Below are 23,062 nucleotides of genomic sequence, written 5' to 3'. Positions count from 1 at the left end.
CTGTCACTTGAGATTGTCACTTGAGTTGCTCTGTTATATAAAATCAAATACTGCAAGTGGAAATTTTTTACCTCCTACTACATTTTATCACATTTTGAAATGTGATGTGTGGAAGTTAAACCACAAAGTAGCTTGCACCTGAGTGAACCTTTGCTTAGTGAGAATGCTAGAAAATTGATGTGTGTGTGTCTATTACTAGTAGAGTGGGTTGAAATTTTTTTTGGCAAAAAAATTCAGATTTGAGTCAACCAAAGCATTTCGCTGAATTGTTTCTGACAAAAAAACAGAAACAGAAAAACCCCAAGAAACATTTAAAAAATGTGAAGAAGGTCAAAATGTTTTAATTCAGTCTTTTCAACACATTTCAATTTTTTATTCAGAACAACTTTTTATTTTGTAATTTTCTTCTATTTTATTTTGTAAAAAATAAACTATTAATGAAGCTTAAAAGCAAAATGAGATCTTTTGTTTTGGATTGAACAAAACATGTTTGATTCAAAATAATCTTTTCCGAATTTTTGATTCTCCAAAATTTTTGAAATTTCTTGTTTTGGGTCAGCAAAACCAATTTTTTAAACTGCCAGCAAACCAAAAAACTTGTTATTTGTACGTTCTAATTACCAGTAACCTGCATGATTCTGCCTTCACTGTGGTCCACTGTGTTACAAACTGCCCTTTCCCCAGAACAATACAGTTAAGTTCGAGAGATCGGGTGGATTTTAACCATTTATTGAAAACCACAACAGAATCCAAATGAACAATCTTAAACTACAGTACAGCAAGTAAAGTAAACAAACAATCTCACTCCCTGCTGTGAGGTCTCACAAGGCACACCAGGTGTGGGCAGACAAACCTTTCTTTCTGTTCAGAGTCTATCACCTCTCCACACTGAGAAGTTCTTAGCCTCACCACACTTATATCTCTCATGTTATACATGCACCTTATGATGGTCACGTGCCCAGACAGGCCCAACCAAAGCTCCCCCTATTGCTGGAAAATGTGAAACACTTTCTAAGAAGATAAACATTAAAACAAAAAGGATAAAGGTTCCACACACCGGAAACACAGGAGCAACTAAAGGTGTGGGCTAGTAGGGGGATCTCCAGTTCCCTAACAACTGGTAGAAGAGCTGTCTACTACACCTAAAAAGAAACCAAGAACCTAATCCAAAGCCCATGTAGGTTAATAGTATGAGTTCAGCTAAATTCAATCGGCTTTGGATCCGATCCTTAATGCACAGTAAATATTTATATTTTCTGTCACTTGATAAATGTTTTTGAAAAAAAGGAGTAAAATTTGTTTCATTTTTGTCTCAACTAGAACCTGAACCATGTAGTAGAAAGTCTTCCATTGACTTCAACTGGCTTTGAATGAAATCATTACTGGCTTGAGTGCATCTGCTTCCATTTGATTTAGTTCTCCTCTGTGGCTGCAATTGTTAACAGGTACGTTGTGTCCTGGAACCATTTGAGATATCCTGAACTTTCTTGGCCAATGGCATTTTAGGCCTTGCTACTGGGGGTGGTAAATAATTATTTGTTTATGTAGACAGGGCAGCTATCCAATTGCTCCCCTGCCTTCTGCAGCAATTTTTAATCTACACTGTGCCAGTCAATAACAACTCGGTAGGAAACAAATTAAACTGTGCACAAGGCTAACCTGTATATTAATCCTGTCCCCATTTGTTTGTTTCCTCCCCATGTCACGTACCAGCACTGGAAGCGCTCTGGGACAGTGATTAGCTTTTTACCATACGTTTGTAGATGGCCTAGCATAGTGGATTTACACCAGGGATTCATCTGGCCCTAATATTTTCCCCTAAATGGGGACATGTTAAAGTTCACTATATTTAATGGGGACACAATTATAAAAACTTTGTTATAAAGAAGAAGAAAGACAGTGTTGCCATTTCCCAATCAAACTCTATAATGTGGTGGTGACATTTAAAACCTGACTTGGCAAACCATTACAAGATGGACCATAGGGAACAATCCTCCATTGGCACAAAAACAGACCAGTCACCAGATGGCCACCTAGGTAAAAACAACGAGGAGTTCTTGTGGCACCTTAGAGACTAAAAAATTTTGGGCATAAGCTTTTGTGGGCTATAACCCACTTCATCAGCTGCATGGAGTGAAAAATATAGTAAGCAGGTATAAATATACAGCACATGAAAAGATGGGAGTTTCCTTACCAAGTGGGGGGTCAGTGCTAATGAGGCTAATTCAGTTAGGGTGGATGTGACCCATTCCCAACAGTTGACAAGAAGTTGTGAGTATCAACAGAGGGGAAATTATTTTTTGTAGTGACCCAGCCACTCCCAGTCTTTATTCAGGCCTAATTTGATGGTGTCAAGTTTGCAAATTAATTCCAGTTCTGCAGTTTCTCGTTGAAGTCTGTTTTTGAAGATTTTTTTTTTTTTTTTAAGAACGGCCACTTTTAAGTCTGTTATTGAGTATCCAGAGAGATTGAAGTGCTCTCCTACTGGTTTTGGAATGTTACAAAATGTCCTACTACAGGACAGGCCCAAAGAAAGTAACAGAACGCCACTAGCCATTACCTATAGCCCGCAACTAAAACCTCTCCAGTGCATCATCAAGGATCTACAACCTATCCTGAAGGACAATCCCTCACTCTCACAGACCTTGGGAGACAGGCCAGTCCTCACTTACAGACAGCCCCCCAACCTGAAGCAAGTACTCACCAGCAAACTACACACCACACAACAGAAACACTAACCCAGGAACCAGTCCCTGTAACAAACCTCTTTGCCAATTCTGTCCACATATCTATTCAAGGGACACCATCATAGGACCTAACCACATCAGCCACACCATCAGGGGCTCATTCACCTGCACATCTCCCAATGTGATATATGCCATCATGTGCCAGCAATGCCCCTCTGCCATGTATGTTGACCAAGCTGGACAGTCTCTACGTGAGAGAATAAATGGACACAAATTAGACATCAAGAATTGTAACATTCAAAAACATGTTTCTCACACATTTGTCCTATGGGAAGGAGATGCTGCATCATGATGTCCATGATGTCATGATTCAATCACCATATCACTCTTCAAACATCATCTCCAGGAAATTGTGATGTAAGGCTGGCACATGATGAGGTCACAACCATCATCAGGAAGGATAAAAGGCAGCTTCAGCAAAATTCTGATGGGTTGTGTTAGAAGATGTGTTTTGTACTTTATCCAAATAAATACCATAGCTATCTAACGCAGATGTAGTTGATAGTGCAGATGCATATAGTAAAATCAAGGTTTAGGAGGTTAAGGTCAACATACTGTCTATACCACTCCATAGAACATGCAGGAAATTAGGGCTTATTACATTGTCTTTCAACGTACATGGAATGATTTTTCCCCCCATTTCAATCACAAAATTGCTCTCCAGAATCCCAGACCAGTACAATATAAACCTTTGTGATTAACCCTATTTCGTCCCTACTGCATTTGGACAGCCATAGTAAGGATTATTAGGAAACATATTTCAAGTACTCTAATAACACAATCTCTTGCTTGTGTGCAACATACCTCATTCCTTACCTCTGACATTCCACACTGGATTCCTTTTGAGCAAAAACTACCAGACTCATTATTTAGTTACAAGAATGCTCTACATAGCCTTTCAGCTGAAGGTATAAATGTTTATTGGTACAAGTAGTTTTTGCTAAATAATGCTGGTTTTAGTGTTCCTGGGCAAAAACTGATGTAAAACTCAGAAAACTAGATGAGTATAATGTTCCTTTCTTAAATCCATTAGCTTTCATCCAGAAAGCTTGTGTTAGAGAACCAGAGCTCAAATGAAAATGAAAACTATACAACAACAGTTCTTTAGGAACCAAAAATCTAGCACCTGGATACCAAAATGTGGGGGGACAACAGACACAGTCTGAATAATCCATCACTTTCATGCACTGGGATTTGTAATAAAGCTTTATAGTTTGGGTACAGATCCAGTAAAGATTTGGCTCCAAAATGTACCATTAAATAAATCTCATGACAACAGCAGAATTTCTTGAAATGAATAGTTTAATTATCAATAATATCAAATAGCCTTGGGCTGGTGGAAGCAAAAGTCACTGAATGTCATGGTTAATTTTTGAAACGATGCTTCCATTTGTAAAGTTTTGATCATAGAACCACTGTATGCAATTGTAACCCACACCACCTATAATCCTCTTAAAATCTGTTTTATCGGAAGGGCTGGTGTATTTCTAAAATAACCATTATCTGCTGGTAAGGACCAGTTTCATCAGGGAGTATTCCTAAATCATATTTAGTTTAATGTGGTCAACCATATGCACAGCACTTTCTCATATCATCCTTTCCCTCTCTCTCCCCCCTGTGCCACACACACAATTCTACTTAGTATTTTGAGAGGGAGAGTGTAATAGGAGACCTCAACCAAAACAGAAGCCAAAGGAATGGCATCCTTTCATCTACCCTGCTACTCTCGAATCACAAACCTGCTTCTTGGCCCAGGATTTTCTTCCACTGGAAAAGTCCCTCCTTGACAAAGGAGATAGGTTATTGTCCATGCTATTATTTTTATAGGGCCAGAAGATTGCTACACTTCACAGACAATATGAAGACAAAGCAAAAGTCTGTACCATGAGGAGTCTACAGACAAGGGCCCTTATTCCACAACAATTTATGCCCCAGAGAAGAGAAATCCCACTGAACTCACTGAGGTTACTTACAAGTGTAAATTAAGAACATGCATCATCCTTGGCAGTCTGGGGCCCCGGGAAACAGATGCAGTGCCAGTGGTTATTTCCAGAGTGTCACCAACAACCATATCCCTAGACTAACCAAATTATATAGATGAGAAAATAGTGAACAAAAAGCCTCAGTGTCCCTAGCATTTTTAGACCCCTTCCCTTGCTTGCTAGAGAGGAGAGAACGGAAAGGAAGGGGAAGGACAAATGGAGGACCAAGATGTCTTGGCTTTAAGGGTAACTATGATCCAATGGGCTTGCAGGTTTCTCTGAAATAAGAGAGAGTGGGTGGGTGGGTTCTCACCCTTGAATATTAATTTGGGGATGGGAGAGAGATTACTCAAGTGTCCAAGCCATCCAAGTGAGCCCCTCGTGCAGCTGAATCAAAAGGGACAATGAAGAACCCACAGTGGTGGGGATTGACAATAGGTCTGGTATGTGCAAGGCCAGTTTTACTGTGGAGGATGCTCCCCATGTTGTTTTTCCCTCCACTGTGCAATGGTGCCAGGAACCTATGTGTGAGGATGCGATAATTACATAAAGGATGAGGATCCATAAGAGGGGGGCCATCATGGCTTTCTGGTACATAACACAATATGTCGTCATCTTCAATTGGGGTGACATCGAGAAGATAGGTAGTAGCTATATGTCACCCCTCAACCCTTACCAACTGGGCAAATAGAATCCCAATCATGTCTCAGACCTTCAGCAATCTGGAAGTGGTGTAAGGAGATATCCAGGTAATAACATCCCTATGGGCCTCTACAAGCAGGACAGATGATGAGATCATCCACTTAGTGCCTGTTTATGAGGCGTATGCTTTCCCACGCTTTATTTCAGCTTGACTGAGTGCAAACTGACTGATTACCTCATGAAGATTTTGTACAAGACAAGAGCCTCCTCAATACAGCCAACAGAGAAGTAGTATTCAGTGTTAAGGAAATACCTATGCTGCATTGCCCACCCAGGATTTTGAAAAGGAAATGGTTGTTGCTACCTCACTGGTTTCTCTCGAGATGATGATCACCATTGTTAATGAGTGGTTCAAATTTCTACAGCTCCAGGTCTAGCTGGGCTTGAGTCCTGTCCTCCCTACCAAACCACTTTCAATTTTCCTCACGAAATGTGATGTGGGTATCCAAAACCACCTTCTTGTAAAACCAGTGTTATCTGGTGATAACATCATACATCTTGGTATGACTAAAAGAACAATGAGAAAAATCCCAGGTCCCCCACCCAGCCTGATGAGATTAAAGACAATTGCTTGGCCTACATGTAAATTACAGCTGGGTGAACAATGTGGGGTGGTGGGAAAGGTTTGTGAATAAATTTTAGTTGCACATATTGTTCACAGAATACTATCTGACCTGTAGAGCTGGGCAAATAAAATAAACAATTTGTGTCCCCAAATAATTTAAAGTAAAATTCCAAAAATTTATCAGACAAATTATTCTCAGTTAATATTTTAACCAGAGAGAGTGAAGATATCCCGCCTAGCTTTTGGGTTCCATCTTGGCTTCACTATCCACCTTCCACAACATATGACTCAGAAAAGTATGAGGAATCTGGCCCCTGCTTTGTTCACTATAAAGGAGTTCTAAATGGCAGTTCCATTGCTGCCTCTGTTACTCACAAAGATAAACATGCCCAGACAAGTGGTAACCACTTCAAACTTGCCTCTGGAAAGCCTATATGTGATGATAGGGCAGTGGTGTCACTGCCTTGACCTTTTCAAGGTGACTGCTCCCTTGGGGCACATTTAGCATGACTAACGCTTTGCTCTAAATCTTGGTGGTTTAACTGTTACTTGTGTTTTCCAAGGCTAACATTAACCATGATCAGTCTGGGTTTGAGAGCTCGTCAGAACATTTTTGGCTAAATGAAATTTTGTTGGAACTGAAATGTTTCAGAGACGTATCGGAATTTATAACATTTTATTTGGAGGGGAAGGGGGCAAGAGAGAGGCACCTGTTAGCCTGATGGTTAGGATACTAGCCTTGGATGTTAGACACCCACATTCCAGTCCCTGTTCTGCCTTATTCAGAGTAATCTGGGGTGGAAAATTTTCCTCTGAATTCAGAACGAAAACAAGTTTTGAAACCTGAAAAGTTACCATGAAATGAAGTTGTCTTCCTTTGGATAGCTCTAGGTTGGAATATATTAACTAATGACACCCATCACCTACAAACTGTACATTTTACAGGATTTCAGATTACATTTGTATGGCGGTAGTGTTATCAGTTGCAAATGAACTTAAATATGCTGGAACTCTTTTTTATAGTCCTGTAACAACTTAACAGTTGCCACACCTTCCCTAAAGTATCCAAGTCTTATGAACCAGTACATACCCAATGGTATGCATACAAATTATATGGATAAACAGGCAGAGGTCAATGGGAACTGTTTGTTACTCAGCACTTTAGAAAATCAGGTTTCAGAAGTCTAACTTTAAACATCCATTTTTAAAAATCATGGCCTTCATATTTTTGCATTATAGTGAACATCTCATTCGCAAAGCCTCAGATCAAAGACTGTTACTATAGTAATTACTGTGTGGAAAGAAAATGAAGCAGTGGCATGCTGGTTTTATCCATCTGTGACCTCTCTGCCAGGTGGTGTTGGCAATAACAAGGACCAAGGTCAATATCTAGGGCAGGGGAAATCAATAGGCAGCCCATGGGCCAAATCTGGTCTGCCAGATGCTTTTGAACAGACCCTGAAATCTTTTAATTTACTTATTATTATTGTTGGGGTTCCTTTATTATTTTCTCTGGAGTCTGTACCTTGACTAGGCCTTGACCAAGAAGTTTGGACCTTGACAAAAAAGAATTGACCACCCGAGGGGTTCCTCTTAAAATTACAAAACCAGCTCGAGCTCTCATCCAGAAATCTGGGGAAAACTAAATACTCCCCTGTGTGTCGCTGAGGTGATACTTCCCCATTCACAAGTGCTGAGTCAAGGGGAGAGGGAACGCAGCATTAATTGGGACAACTCAGCTACAATGATTCAAAAGTATGCAAATAATAAGTAAAATACCCACCCCATAGTATCTTGGGCACTAGGCCTTTGCCTCTGTTTTCTATCTTAATATGAAAGTCCAGTGAACAAAATGTCCTTTTTTAACATGCTGTGACATTATCTGATTAAAATCTGACTACATAGATCATTGTTGCAACCACTGTTATATATTTGCAACAAATCTTGTACAAAATGTAGCATGTAAGATGTCTATGAAAAGGTTATGATTTGCTGGTTATGATTGTGCTATCTGGATGCATGTATCATTTTTGAATGTGAAGTTATGAACATTGGCTCTATACCTGGATTTCAAATGTTTGCTCCTGGGGTAGTGCCCACGAGGTAGCTAGCCAGCACATTTTGGAGGGACTATTCAAATTGAGTAGCCCATCAAAAGGATACTTACCTCACAATGGACCATGGGAGATGCCTATCTACAAATAATGGACTTTCCTGCTGTGTCTAAGCAAAAATATTCATGGACATGTGACTGGCCCATGTGATTCCAAATCCCATCTTGTCACCTGTGATTTTCCATAAGCTGTGTTGAGGGTTCTGTTTGAAACAATGGGTTTCCTGCCACATGGCAGAAGCTAGAAAGGGTCCTGGAAACACCTCCATTTTGCCTCTTTCCTGCTCAAACCTCTGGACTTATACTAATGGGAGCATTCTAACCAAGGGACTGAGGTCCTTCCAATGATTTGAAAGTAACCAGAGACTTTTCAAGCCAGTAGTATATTCCATTGCTGCTACAAGCCTGAATCAAGAACTTTGCAATTACTGTATGTATTTGATTCCTTTAACCAATTTTAACTTTCACCTTTCTTTTTATGAATAAACCTTTAGATTTTAGATACTAAAGAATTGGCATCAGCATGATATTGGGGCAAGATCTGAGTTATATATTAACCTGGGTGTGTGGCTGGTCCTTTGGGATTGGAAGAACCTTTTATTTGAAGAGATTGTTTTTTAAAGAACCACTCATCTTTACATCCAGTGTTTTTGGGGGTGATACAAGGACTAGAATACCCAAGAAAACTGCTTTTATGACTTCTTGTTAGCCAGTGTGGTGAAACAGAAGTTTACTTTTCTTGCTGGTTTGGTATATTTTATGGAAGAGTAATCATCTCTTTGGGGTGTGTCTACCTTATTTCTCAGCAGTTTGTCCTGAATTTGGTATTCTCAGTTGTGACCCACAAAGGCACGGTTACACATGCCCCTTTCCCTTTGCTGCCTCCCACTCAGAGTTTGTTGTCTGAGATTAGCGAAGTCCCAGCATCCAGGAGTGCATTCAGGTGGGTTCAACTCCACCCCCTTGTGTGGAGAGGGAGAACAGATACCCCCACTGCTGCTGCCTCTTCTCCCTGTTACCTCTGCCACTGCTTTTCTGCCTTTCACCACAGCTGCTTCTCACTGCCGCTCTTCTGGTGCTTTGTGCAGTCTAATCCAGTCTAGTCCCACAGCACCACAACCACCATTCGCCCGGCTATTAGTAATCACAGCTGTAGGATTTGCTGGGTAGGGGGTGCCTTTTCTGCTCTGTTTGTCACCATGCTGCCTGTAGCTGTGATACTATGCTCTAAGGTTCACCACCTAGCCCAGTTCTTAGTGATTTCAGCTCTGATGATTTCACTAGGGCGGGGGGTGGAGGGGAGAACTTCACTGCTACTGCTTTCTCTTCACCAGCTTTACAGCTCAGCCCCTAGTCCAATTTATCAGTGATTTTAGCAATAGTAGCCACTGGGAAGAAACAAGGACACTCCAATTGAGTATATTTTACTGGAGGCAGAAGATCACATAGCACTTGGGCCCTTACACAAAATCCTCACCACTAGACCAGAACACCTGTCTCCTCATTGTCTTTCACCTGGCATTGGCTCTCTACCTCACGGTAGCTAATGAGGTATCAGCTATGGTGACTTCAGTTAGGCCATATGAAGTAGAGCTCTGCTTCCCTTTGGTCATACAGTAAAGATAAGGCCATTTAATTACTGCTGCAATCAAGATTTAAATGAATTTGAACCCTAAACAGCCAAAGTTGATTACCTTGGGGAAGTAGGTTTGTCCACACAAATAAGATCTGTTCAGAAGTTGTTTTGCTCCAGTTCATCAATAGATGGCAGGAGAGTGATCATTCAGACCACTGAATTACACACGTTACCAAAAAAGTTAACTTTGCAACTCTCAAACTTTTTCAAAGTTAGAGATTTGAAAAAATGAAAAGTAAAGGCAAAGAGTGTGTGTGTGTGTGTGTGTGTGTGTGTGTAGACCTAGATATCCATCATTCTATTACATTCAATGATTAAAAAAAGAGAAAGGGAAAACCCCAAATTATGAAATTTTAGGTTATTTCAGTTTTGAAAACCAAATCAAAACAAAAATTTTGATTTGAATGGAAACCTACAAAATGTGGGTTTGTTCTGAAATTTTCTTGCAAAAAAAATTTTAATGAAAAGTTTTCATTTGAAAATTTTCCTGGGGGTAAAAAAATGGGTTGTTTTTTACCAACTCTATATAGTACTTTCTCTTCCAGACACAGGCTGGATTTGGGCAGGCAGGCCCCAGCAGGGAATGAAGCAGGATGCAATGGCTGCAAGACACTCAATGCTGTAACTTAATCTCACCTCCTTCCTAGTTGCCAATATTTCAAAGACATGTTCTGGGATAATGCTGAGAAGCAGCTAGTCCAGAGATTGGCAACCTTTGGCACGTAGCCCACCAGGGTAAGTCCCCTGGCAGTCCGGGACAGTTTGTTAACCTGCCACGTCCACAGGTTTGGCTGATCGCAGCTCCCACTGGTCGTAGTTCACCACTCCAGGCCAATGGGGGCTGCGGGAAGTGGCGTGGACCAAGAGACATGCTGGCTGCTGCTTCCCGCAGCCCCCATTGGCCTGGAGCGGTGAACCGCGGCCAGTGGGAGCTGTGATCGGCCGAACCTACGGACGCGGCAGGTAAACAAACTGGCCCGGCTCACCAGGGAGCTTATCCTGGCAGGCCACATGCTAAAGGTTGCCGATCCCTGAGCTAGGCCTTGAGAGACCACCTGATGGTTTCCCCATTCTGGAGGCCTCAACAGTTTGAAGTTTCAGCAAAGCACCTAGCCTCTACAGTAGCACCTGCCCATCCCCAAACAATGCCTCCCTTACTTCCCGTTTCCTTCGGGGCGAGGCCTAGCTGTCTGTTATTTCTCCACCATCAGTTGTCTTCAGGGCGGAGGAGCAGGCCTGTTTCCCTGCTGGCCTCTTCAGTATATTCTCTCAATTGCAGAATTGGTGGGGGAGGGAGATGCACAGGCAGGGCTGGCCTTACCATGAGGCAAACTGAGGCGGCTGCCTCAGGTGCCAGACTGTGGAGGGTGAGGGAGGAAGGGCACCACTAGGACCCAGAGTGTAGAAAACTGTGTCTGCTGCTGGTGCATCTGTATTCTCTCTGCTCTAGATGCACAGAGATGGTGGGGTACTCTGCTGGAGGAAGGAGGGCACAAGAGACATAACAGGCAGGCAGGCGAAAAGGTGAGAGGGAATAACAGAAAGCAGCAGGAGCTGCAGGGAGAGAGAGGAGGAGGAGCCTCTTATGTATCTCTCTAGCACCCCCAGGAGCCTGGACTGATTAACACCAGCTTCTCAGGGTGCTTCCTGTTTCCTGCTGCTTCCCTGAACCCACCTGAGTAGAACAGGCAGTCAGCTGAAGTAGTAGGAGCCAGTTAGGCCCTTAAGACGCTGATATCTTCCCTCACTCAGACCCTGCTACCAGCCTCCTTATTTGTCCCCTTCAACTGGTTGTTGAGAGCCACTATAACTGGCACAGACAGCAGTCACGAGTGAAAGAAGAAAACGCCCATCTGGGGTAGCATTCACAAAAAGAAAGAAAACAAAGGAAGCTTTTCTATCTAAGGAGGAAGGAGTGCTCCTGAGATGCATAGACACAAATGTTCAAGGTGAGCCTTCCAGCGCCATTGAGGATGTGAGTGGTGAGGAGATGCCTGATCTTCCAGTTAGTCAGAGTGCAGGTGACCTGGCAGCTACTGCAGCATCAATATCCTTGGAAAAACAATTCAAAATGAGATCATACAGTTACTGGCAACAAAAGTCAAACAGAAGATTGCGGCAGATCTGAAGTCAGCAAGATATTACTCTATTATTCTGGACTGCACACCTGACATCAGCCATATGGAACAAATGACTTTAATGGCGCATTTTGTAATAACAGAACTTAGTGAAAATGTTCCTGCAATGATGACTGTCAGAGAGCATTTTCTAGAATTTATTGACACTGATGATACTACAGGAGCTGGTATGACAAATGTGCTTCTTAAAAAGCTGGAAAATACAGGAATTGCAATAGCTGACATGAGAGGTCAGGGCTACGATAATGGTGCCAACACGAGAAGAAAGAACAGAAGAGTGCAGACACGGATCCAAGAGTTAAACCCTTGAGCTCTTTTTGTCCCATGCAGTTCTCATTCATTGAACTTGGTGGTCAGTGATGCAGCATCAGCTTCTAGTGAGGCTGCTGAATTTTTTAATATAATTCAAAGCATCTTTATATTTTTCTCTACATCAACTCATTGATGGCAAATTTTGAAGCAACATCTGGGAGCATCCTCTCTGACACTGAAACCACTGAGTGCCACATGATGGGAAAGTCGAGTGGAGGTGATTAAAGCCTATCAAACACCAAATTGGGAAGCTAGATGATGCCATAGTTGCCATTATGGAGGATAATGCTATGACAGGAACTGTTCGTGGGAGAACAGTGGCAGAGGGAAATGGAATCACCAGAAACATACATAACTTCAAATTTCTGTGTGGCTTAGTGTTGTGGCATGACATACTGTTTGAAATAAATGTTGTAAGCAAGAGACTCCAAGGTGTTGACCTTGATATATCTGGAGCAATGGAAGAACTGGACAAAGCAAAGTCATACCTACAGGCTTACTTGTCAGATGAGGGATTTCAAAACATTCTGAAGAGTGCACAGAAGTTGGCAGAGGAACTTCACACTGAAGCTTTTTTCCCACCCGTTCAGGAATACAAGACTCACCGAAGAAGAAGACATTTTGATTATGAGGCATGGGATAATCCCATAAGAGACCAAAAACAACAATTCAAAGTTGAATTCTTTAACCAGGTGCTAGATTGTGCAATACAGTCAGTTGAAGAACATTTCATGCAGCTCAAGGAACACAGCAGAATATTTGGGATGTTTCCTTAAAAAACATTTTAAAAACATTTTTAAAAACTGTTTATTAAAATGATTGATCTCCTGATGTCTGCACCAAGTATCCAGCACTCATTGACGGCAGCAAAAGCAATCTTTTAGCAAAAAAAAAAACTGATAAAAAAATCATGGTACCAAATTCAGGAACTTTCTTTTGTGAAAGTGACACATGAATTTAATTCATAGCTGTAAGAAAGAAATAATATATTAAAAATAGAGACATGTACACCTATTTAGATCTAAGCTGTATTACTTTATTTTAAGATATACACTTGAGTTTATATTAACAAGTAAATTAACACTGTAATTTGCTTTTGTTTACATTTTAACAGAAGTAAACTGTAAACCTGCTCAGACTTTGTCCAGTGGCTGTTATACATTGGTGTACATCTGCATGCAATGGAGTTACCTGTGCACCCTCTCTTTGTTTCTCAGCCTTACTTTGAGAAGAGTTTGGACCCATACAGAATTTCCATATTGAACTGCTGTTTGCACAGTAAGGCCTGGCAGGTCACCCCTCTCTACCCCCCAATAGGTGCAGACTAGTGAACACATTGGCCATAAAAAAAATATATCATCCATGTGCAGGTTCTGGGGCACAGTGTTGTGTATTTTGCTGATCTTTGCTCTGGCAACCAGGACCACCAAGTTCTCGTGTGCAGAGTGGGATACATAGCCAGCATCCTCCTCTAGGGGAATGTCTTTTTATTTTTTGACTGCCTTCAAAATTGCAGCAGTTGTGCAAGGAGTCTGCCATATCCTCAAGAGCTGGCTCAAATTAAGATGAGGGCATGACAACAGTAGTGGATGGGACTTCTAGTCCAGGTAGCTCTTGCCTGTGAGATTTCCTTGCAGACTTCCCTACTGGCATTAACAGTAATTCAGTCCATTTAGCTACCTTTTAATAAAGCCTACTCCGCATTTGTGCAATCACTATTCTGCTGCTCTCCTGCTATGAATATGTACTAATGCTTTGCATGACCACTCCAGGGAAGATCAGGGCCTAAAAGAGCACTTGGATTGTGCAGAGATCTGGCGGCTGCTGACAGAGGGCAAGAAGGAAGCATCCAAAATGAAATGCAAGTCTTCAAGGCAAACTTAAAGAGATGAACAGGGAATGATTTGACCAGTGCCTGAACAGCCACCATGCCCCTGGCCTTTCAGTGCAATTGTCATTCCTAAGCACCCGAGGCATATTTGAGGATGGGACTTAGAAGCTTCCTAACACAATGGGACGAATTAGCTCTTTGAGTGTATTTGGATAAGCTAATTGGTATTTTGACCAGATGCAGAACACTTTGGAGCCCATTCTTTCCATTTACTTGAAATCTATAGAGCACTTCATGCATTTGTACCTAGCCTCCCTGACCATAGGCTTTGGCAGAGTTATATATGGTACTATAGATAGGCTACATACTCTCAACCATACTCTCAACCAGTGGTGATCAACTTTTGGGGCAGTACTAATAGCTACTTTGTTCCTTGTTACACCATTCCCTCTTCAACAATCCTTCCTCCCACTCCAGTATTTGAATTGCATCATTTGCTGCAGGGAGAGGGATGAAGCCTTGAGCCCAAGATGTATACACCTGTGGAGGAACCTTCACAGACACAAGAGGTTGGGGAAAGCAGATCCTGCCACAAAGCCCCTGCTTCCCCTTCCTTCTGCATGTCATCACTCATTTCCATTAAATCCCCCTTTCTTCTGAACAGCGTAGCAGAGGGCAGTATAGAGCCCTGTTATCAATAAATGCAAATATACCATGGAAGAGTTTATTTCAAATGTGCTGTCAACCTTATTACAAGTTTTTGGTATACATGGGGCAGGGGGGTGCTAAAAGGCTCAGTCAAGCCAATTAAGCATCACTCCACATTGGCAGTGGTGAAAAGCCCCAGAATGAACTCTAAAGAGGAATTCAGGTTTCAGAGTAGCAGCCATGTTAGTCTGTATACACTCACTTCTACAACTCTTCAGGGAGTATAACGCTCTCTGACAGAGCTGGCTGGACCACAGGGGGAAGGAGCACAATCTTTTTGGTCTCTTTTGTGCTGTCTTGCACTCAAAGGGTCATGTGTAGGAAGCAGTTACTGTGCTTCATAATGGGTGACCCTTCCTATCCCATGCAGCTAGGAAGCATCTGGACACAACCTGGCACTAAGTATGTTGTGCTGGGTTAGTGTGATGAATTAAGCAAGAGAGAGATTTGCACCATCAGGTTTTGTAACGATACACTTGCTGCAGGAGTCTAGTTACAGACTCAGGAAATATTTTATGGACCAAGTAATTTACATTTCTATTAGTTCTAGGCTTTTATCGTGTTCTACATTATAGAACTGTAGAGGGCTGTATTGTAGCATTGCTGTGCATAAGCTAGCCATTAGATAAGGGATATAAAAGCTTGTATTGCTAGAGCACTCTTCTGTAGTACATATTATCCCATAGGATCTCAGATAGTTTTATAGACAATAGATGGCACACATTGCGCCAGTGAATTGCAGTTGTGTGTGGTATGGAACACTGTCTAAATGGACAGCCAGGATGCTGCAAAACAGTGGAGGATGAGGATATGTTGACCAAGGATTGCAGGTCAAATACCTGCTCTTTAGAAAGTGTTAAAAAGAACTTTAATACCCACGTAGATTTAGACAAGAGCTCAGGTCTTATCTCATCCAAAAGCCCCACTTAACAGTAACTAGGCAGAACCCAGACATTTTCAGAGACATCACAATTTAAATGTATTGTAGCTTTCAGCTGTATTTATACTGACACATGACAAAACAATTTGTGGGGATTTCCCAGCTAGTCTGTTATTTTTAACACGAGCTCTCCAGCAAGGTATCAAGTATAAAAGTCACAGATATCTATTTTTTTAAAATCTTGGTCCAACACCACACACAGCCGTCTTTGATATAAGCACATCATTTTATTATTTTAAGTTTAAAATATAGTCCAGACAAAAAAAAGTTAGCCGTATAATATAAATACAGAGTAAATGCACAAAGTTTACAGCCAACTACATATATGGTCATTTGCGAGTGTTTCGCTACAACTCCTACGGCATAATTATGTTCACATATGCAGGGTTTGCAGACTCTCTTAAATAGAACAATTGAAAACTTACATGACTTCAGTTTTTACAGAGCGAGAACTGCATTACAGAAAATTGGAAAGTAATACATTTAAACTAGCACACTTCAGTGTTTTGCTTGTTTCTAGAATAAAAAACACTTAGGAAGCAACATTTTTTAAAGTGTCTCCAATCTGAATTCTCTGCAAGTAATTTTTTTTAAAATGCTACAATATAAGGAATGTTTCAAATGTGACTATCAGGAGGCAAAAATAAAAATAGCAATAAAGCACAAACTGTCATTCTTGAACATCTCTGAATTAAAGAGTAAATATGTGGAGTGTCTCATGTAATTGGAGAATTACATAGGTACAATGTCAACAGACCTATGGATAGGTTGACGTTTCAGTCATTCGTTATAAAGAAAAATAAAAACCCGTCATCAATCACTAGTGTGATCCTACTAAGAACAATGTATGCTAACAAATCAAAGATTAGGAAAAAAATAAACAGCAGATCTTGCAGTCAGTTTAAGGTTAGGAAGAACTTTCCATTTGGTACACCAAAACTCACCTTGCTTTGTAACATTGCACATTGCACGTAAGGATTTCTAAATCCAGGATATTGATTGAGAGGGATTATAAAATACAGACCTATCCATTGAAGATTTTCTGTCATGGCTTTCCAAGTTCCAGCCACAATAATTTACAGTGCTAAGCCATTATTTTATAAATATTCTTGTTATATAGTGTACTGCAGAAAGACAGAGAATTGTTTAAGACCAGATACAAGTTTAAATGGAACATAGATCTGCTGCTGCTGTGAGCATCACACACTATAGTGCCACCGTCTGGCTAAAGTGGACACCTGCAATCTTATTATACAATGTTTCTTGACTCTTAACCAGCTGTTGAATAAAGTCAAATAACATATATCATATTTAAATAAGAATGGGTGTTTGTTTATATAAATTAGATGGATATGTAAAGTCATTCTCAAATGTTACCCTTTCCAGAAAACTGAGGTTTAACCTCTGTTAGATAGAAAATCATGGTGGTATAACTTAATGTAAACTATATTAACGAATCAAGTGAGAGATGGTGACTCAAACATCAAAGTACACGCCTCTTTCAACTTTGTAATAATTGGTATTATTGAATGTTGCATCTTCTGTTTGCCTCTGTATGTTTTCAAAATAGATACCAAGAAAACTATGTAAAGAATTTCAAAATCTTTGGGAAATAATTCAGAGGTACACTGTGGTTTGTACACTTTGTACACTGTGGTAGCTTTTTAAACAAACAAAACACACAATTTGGTTTAATTGTTTTTGTTACAGAAAAAGTTCACCCCTGAAGAAATTTAAAAGTTTTGTCTTTGAAGGATTAAAACTCCATGAAGAAGTTGAACAAGAGGTTGATTGTCTCTCTTCAGTTGATAACAAGGAGAGTAAAACACAAAAGATAGAACTTTCTACTGACATATCTCGCCTTTGGAAGCAAGGTTCAGTGGGAGCTATTCTCTCCCTGTGAGGCATGAACACACGCACAACCTTGTAGGGTAACGCAAGTGATGCATGTGCACTGAAGGGAGACCGGATCTAGTGGGCCAAATTTATCCCTGGAATACGCAGGTACAACCCATCGAAATGTGGGAATTATACCCATTAACTCCAGGGATGAATTTGGGCCTTGTGTGCTTGCTAAATCTAAAATTCAGCTGTAGTTGAACTACCTGGGTATCTCCTGAAGAGAAATGTGTTTTCAATGTAACTCATTCCCCATAATTAGCTATTGTAACGTAGCTTTTAGTTTATAACCACTTTTGGCTTTCATATTACTGCGCTTAAACTTTTACTGTTAGTTAAATGCTGGTGTCAACAGCAAGAGCTGAAGAGTCTGGCCACTGATGTTTGGAACCAGGAAGGCTAGTTATGAGTAATACAGCATTAGCAGATTTCCCATAGAGAGGTCACTGGGAAAACTTCTTAACCAAAGTGTTTTTTTAAAAACAATCTCCTTGTACTAATAGGAATACAAAGATTGCCAAGATTAGTCTAAATGTGTGCAGCACAGGCTATACTGAGAACACTTCTGGTATTAAAAAACAGGTAAGAATACTCAGTTTTTAAGGAAAGCACATCAATGCAGCCAAGCCCCTGCTGAACGGGCATAGCAGTGATGCTCTGTGCTCTACAGGTGGCCCTTAAAAGGAGAGGCAGTTATTACGGAGTATTACTAACACCAAGGGATGCAAGTCTATATTAAAAGATTTCTGCCATAGTATGAAGGACACTACAATGCTCAAACGGAAAATAAAACAAGAAACTGGTTGTTCAGTATGCATCGAACTTTTATGTATAAAAATCTCCAAAACTACCTGAACATCGATCCTAGCGATCTACTGCAAACAATGTCTTTTTCTGCACAGGTGTTTGGAAATCAAACCCCACACTTAGCTTCAAAAGAATCTGTGTGTATTGAACACTGTTTCTAACTGCGCATGACCAATATCTAAAATCTTAAACGGGAGAAAAAAATCACAAGCCAAAAAAGGCCACAAAGTGCATAAGGAGTCATTTGTAAGATAAAGCCATTGCACACAAACGCACAGTTTCACGTATACTGAAGTACCACACTGGAGGAGTTAATTGCACTGCTTTGTTATACCAGTGTAGTGGCATTTATAGATAGAAAGCTACTGCCGCAAAAATCACTGTGAACATCTTATCCAAAGGGCAGCAGATTTAATCTTGGAAGTATTCAAGGTCTACGTGTGAGTTTGAAAAACTACGCAGAATGTGAAACTTATTTCTCATACTCTGGATCTGGAAAATTCGGTAAGTTATGGCAGAACAAGTAACCAAACTAGCTAAGATATGCTGTCAAACATAATGCATTATTCTGTAACTAGTATTACAAAACATCAATTAAAACCAATGCCTGAATATTCAGATAATTGAAAGGGCAGAGCTATACTGTTATCTGCAGTTCTGCACCCAGCTTTAGGTTGAAACAAGGGACACAGCAACTTTTAAGGGGAATGTTTAAACAAAATATTCTCAATTACCATCTTCTCCATCACTCTGCAAGGAGCTGGGGTTTCACTGAAAATGATCTACAGCAACTCCAAACTTGTTACTACACAGAAATTTATCTATGTGCTTTCCTATAGCTTTACACATGGTGAAATATGTGCCCTCCTCCTTTAACCCAGGAGAAGTGTTGGTACTCTAGTCACTAGTTTTAGGCTAAGCCTTGCAGGAAGAAGCTTTAGTATAATAAAGCTGCTTTTAGCTTGCATGAAGCTGTGTTTGATTGAACATTATTATATATCCTGCATCATATAAAGCAGGTTCACTTGTTAGAATTTAACTCTTCATTAAGACTCCTTAAAGACACTGTTCTGCAATTCCTTGTGTTAGTAGTGTGGGTCACATTACACATCAGGTGAGGAGAATCCATGATCTGTTGTAACAGTACAACTTATGATCCTCCTTAGATTCTAAAAGGGAGCAGAGATCTATGATAATGAAAGCAAGAGGACTCAGCAGAACTGGAAATCCAAGCATGCCAATACTAAGAGACTGGTATCCTACATAGTTAAGAAATGAGAACTTCTCACACAATAATTTAGAATGTACCTCAATATCACCTTTTGTAGCGACAGAACAGTTCAATTTTAGGTCCCTGTGCCACGTTCCTTGAGACAGAAACACGGAAGTTGCATGCTGCGACTACTAGCTCAGTCTCATCAATTTGAGACTTCAGATGGAGTTGAAGAGAAGTTTCAGACATACAAAGTTATGAATCTATACTTTCATCCTCCTCACCTTAGCAAGTGAAACTGATACTGAAACAAAATGTATTGAAGACCAAACATTATGAGTGGACAAAGCTGTCCCTTGCAATAGAATACAATATATGACCCTCTCCCTCCAAATCACTGAAGCTCATGGTTTTGCATCATGTAAATTAACACATGGAGAGAAAATAGCAATTTTGAAGTAAGATGTGTTTAAAGGCATTCCCCTTGGAGCAGCTTCTTTGTCACATGGTCACAAAAGGACCATACAATAAGGCAGCAAATTGATCATGGTTGCCTATAACCAATCTTCTATTTCGTCCACAGCTGCCTGTTCCTGATCGATAATTTTCTTCTGCCTACCACATTGGCATTGATATTTGGTGGTCCACTGCAATCTTTTGGTCTTCCACCTTCCTAGAGATAGCCTTGTAACATTGCTATCCATTCAGTAAGTAGACTACCACTTCATAGGTTGACATCATTATAGCTGTGTTTGGAATCTGTCTGATCAGATGTGTAGTTAGACCACGGTACAGGGATCCATACCCTTCTTCTCGCACAAGCAAAGATAGTGTCTGGAAGAAAGCTCTGTATTTTGTTCCCTCTTCACGTAGTCTTGTTCGTACAACCTCTGTGTAAAGAAAGTAACACTTGGTTATTTTGGTCATCACATTGCAATAAATGTAATGAAAACAAATTAATCAATTTAGCCGGCATAACCCCTCAACATTGTACACTCTTTAGATAGTACAGTAACGCCTCACTTAAAGTCGTCCCGGTTAATGTCGTTTCGTTGTTATGTTGCTGCTCAATTAGGGAACATGCTCGTTTCAGGTTGTGCAATGCTCCCTTATAACGTCGTTTGGCAGCCGCCTGCTTTGTCCACTGCTTGCAGGAAGAGCAGCCCGTTGCAGCTAGCTGGTGGGGGCTTGGAACCAGGGTGGACCGGCAGCCCCCCTAAATTCCCTGCGCAGCAGCCACCCAGCAGGCTATCAATTACCAGCAGTTCAGCTGTCCCTCCCCCCACTGCCACATGCTGCTCCTGCCCTCTGCCTTGCAGCTTCTCTCCAGGGCCTCCTGCTAGCTGTGTGTGGGGAGGGGGCGGTGGAAGAGGGGGACTAATGTCAGGGTGTCCCCCTCCCCCCTGCTCCTGCACCCCACTTACCCCATCTTCCATAGAGCGGAGGGGGACACGATAGGGTTCAGGAGGGAAGGAGCTTCCTGGCAGCAGCTGCCGTCTCAGTTTGCTGATTAACTTAACAAGGCAGTGTACTTAGAGAGGGGTCAGTGTACTTAAAGGAGCTATGCGCATCTCTCTCTCACACACACAGGGTGTGTCTCTCTGTCCGTCTGCCATGCTGTCTCCCCTCCCTCCATTCGTGCTGCCTTGTAGAGTGTGAAGCTACATTAACAACGAGTTAACCCTTGAGGGCTCAGCCAATTGCTAGTTAATCATTTAGCAGTAAGGCATCCCCTGGGAAATATTCCACCTGTTTACACCCTCTGACGTCACCACCTCAACCAAGCTTCACACTCATCATCACTGTGTACCAGTATTAAATTGTTTGTTTAAAACTTATACTGTGTGTGTATAGTCTTTTGTTTGGTGAAAAAAAAATTCCCTGGAACCTAACCCGCCCATTTACATTAATTCTTATGGGGAAATTGGATTTGCTTAACATCATTTTGCTTAAAGTCGCATTTTTCAGGAACATAATTACAACATTAAGTGAGGAGTTACTGTAGGTAAAAAAGCCAACATGGCAATTACCTGGGCTGGGAATCTGGAAGAAAAAGACAAGCCATGTCCTTTCAAGAGCAAAATAGCCTAAAAGTTTAGATACTTCCAGATGCCCAGTTAATGAGGTGAAGTAACGGTGCTTTGAGTGGCCCAGGTCAAACAAACCACTTAAGCATGTGAATAATCAAAACTGTTTCACCTTAAAATTAAGCACATTCTTAAGTGCTTTGCTAGATTGAGACAGAGTAAGCAGCATTGCTGGGGAAAATTGAGCAAAAGAATGGCATAGTGAAAGATTGGAGATCTTGCTGACATATCTCCCAAAACATTAAAAAGGAAAAGCAAGAGATCTGTTGATTAGTTACTTGAAATTTACACAAATAATGAGCATAATATAGGAGTCCAAATGAAGGCTTAGTGTCCCTGAACCCGTGTGGACTGGATTGCAGCTGTTCCCTGGTATAAACTGATGTTACTGCCCAAAGGGATCAGACTAAATATCTGTTTAGAAATACTTTTATGCTGATTTCTGAATACTGTAGCCTCTGGCTGATTTGCTGAATCATAAATTGCCCATGCTAATTTTCTAAACCAAACAATAGACAGAAGTGTAGCTAAAACAAAGTATTCCTTTACTGAGACCTGATCCAGAGCACGCTGAAAATCAATCAAAAGGCTCCTGCTGACTTCTTTGGGCTTTGGCTCAGGCTCTTAAAGAACAAGTTTGCCCTTACCATGTGGATATGCTATAGATGTGGCACAGGTTTTGGAAGTGGCAGCAGCCATCATCATTCCAACAAAGTCTGAAGCTTCTTTTACAGATTCATCCTCATTGTCCATACTAGAAGCAGTCTTAAATTCCAGTAGTTTTCGCTTAATACTCTCGTAAATAACAAAATGAATAACAGTCTCAGATATGCCTGCGTAGGAGGCAGACATTCCTCTGTAAAAGCCTTTAATTCCATCTGAATGATAGACTTTTCGCACACATTCGAAAGCACTCATTCGCTTTTCTCCACGATTCCTGAAAGAGAAGGAACATTGAACTGGTTCACAATAATCATTTTAAATGATTAATTACACAATGTTTTGCTATAAACATGAGACCTTTGGATATAGCTGGAAAAGCAATGCAAAGAAGCTCCAATTCAAAAGTGTTTAAGAACATGCACAATTTCAGCACTCAAGTCGTCCCACTGACTTCAGTATTACACATGCTTAAGTACTTTGCTGAATCAGGGTGAAAGGATGCACTGAACACTTAAAGGATTGTGGAGTCTCAGACAAATCTCCAGACCTTCTCATCTTCAAGGTTCGAAAATCAGCCTGAACCAGAGACAACCAAGGTATATAAATGCACGACCATTTGAAAGTTAAGACTAAGGAGCTGAAAGCCCCAGTTACCTACAGTATGTTACATATTACAAGACAATAGCTTAACGTTCAAAAGGAGCAAACAAACCATTAAA

The 23,062-nt window shown here is 40.9% G+C and overlaps 1 protein-coding gene across 3 annotated transcripts in view; it reads right to left on the bottom strand.

The window, feature by feature from the left end:
* Positions 1 to 15,881: 15,881 nt before the first annotated feature.
* The window catches only part of SLC25A36 (solute carrier family 25 member 36), a 59,387-nt gene continuing 52,206 nt past the window's right edge, over positions 15,882 to 23,062 (bottom strand). For all 3 annotated transcript variants that reach the window (XM_027824904.3, XM_027824905.3, XM_037908241.1), the window contains exons 6-7: positions 22,328 to 22,617; positions 15,882 to 20,483 (exon numbers count right to left, since the gene is read on the bottom strand). In XM_027824904.3, the coding sequence (XP_027680705.1) occupies positions 20,290 to 20,483; positions 22,328 to 22,617 (484 nt within the window). In that variant the 3' untranslated portion in view covers positions 15,882 to 20,289. The remainder of the gene's footprint in view (positions 20,484 to 22,327; positions 22,618 to 23,062) is intronic.

The sequence above is a fragment of the Chelonia mydas genome, chromosome 9 (assembly GCF_015237465.2).
Source record: "Chelonia mydas isolate rCheMyd1 chromosome 9, rCheMyd1.pri.v2, whole genome shotgun sequence".
NCBI lineage: Eukaryota > Metazoa > Chordata > Testudines > Cheloniidae > Chelonia > Chelonia mydas.
The sequence above is the reverse complement of the archived record's forward strand: the minus strand, read 5'-3'. Positions and strand labels throughout refer to the sequence as shown.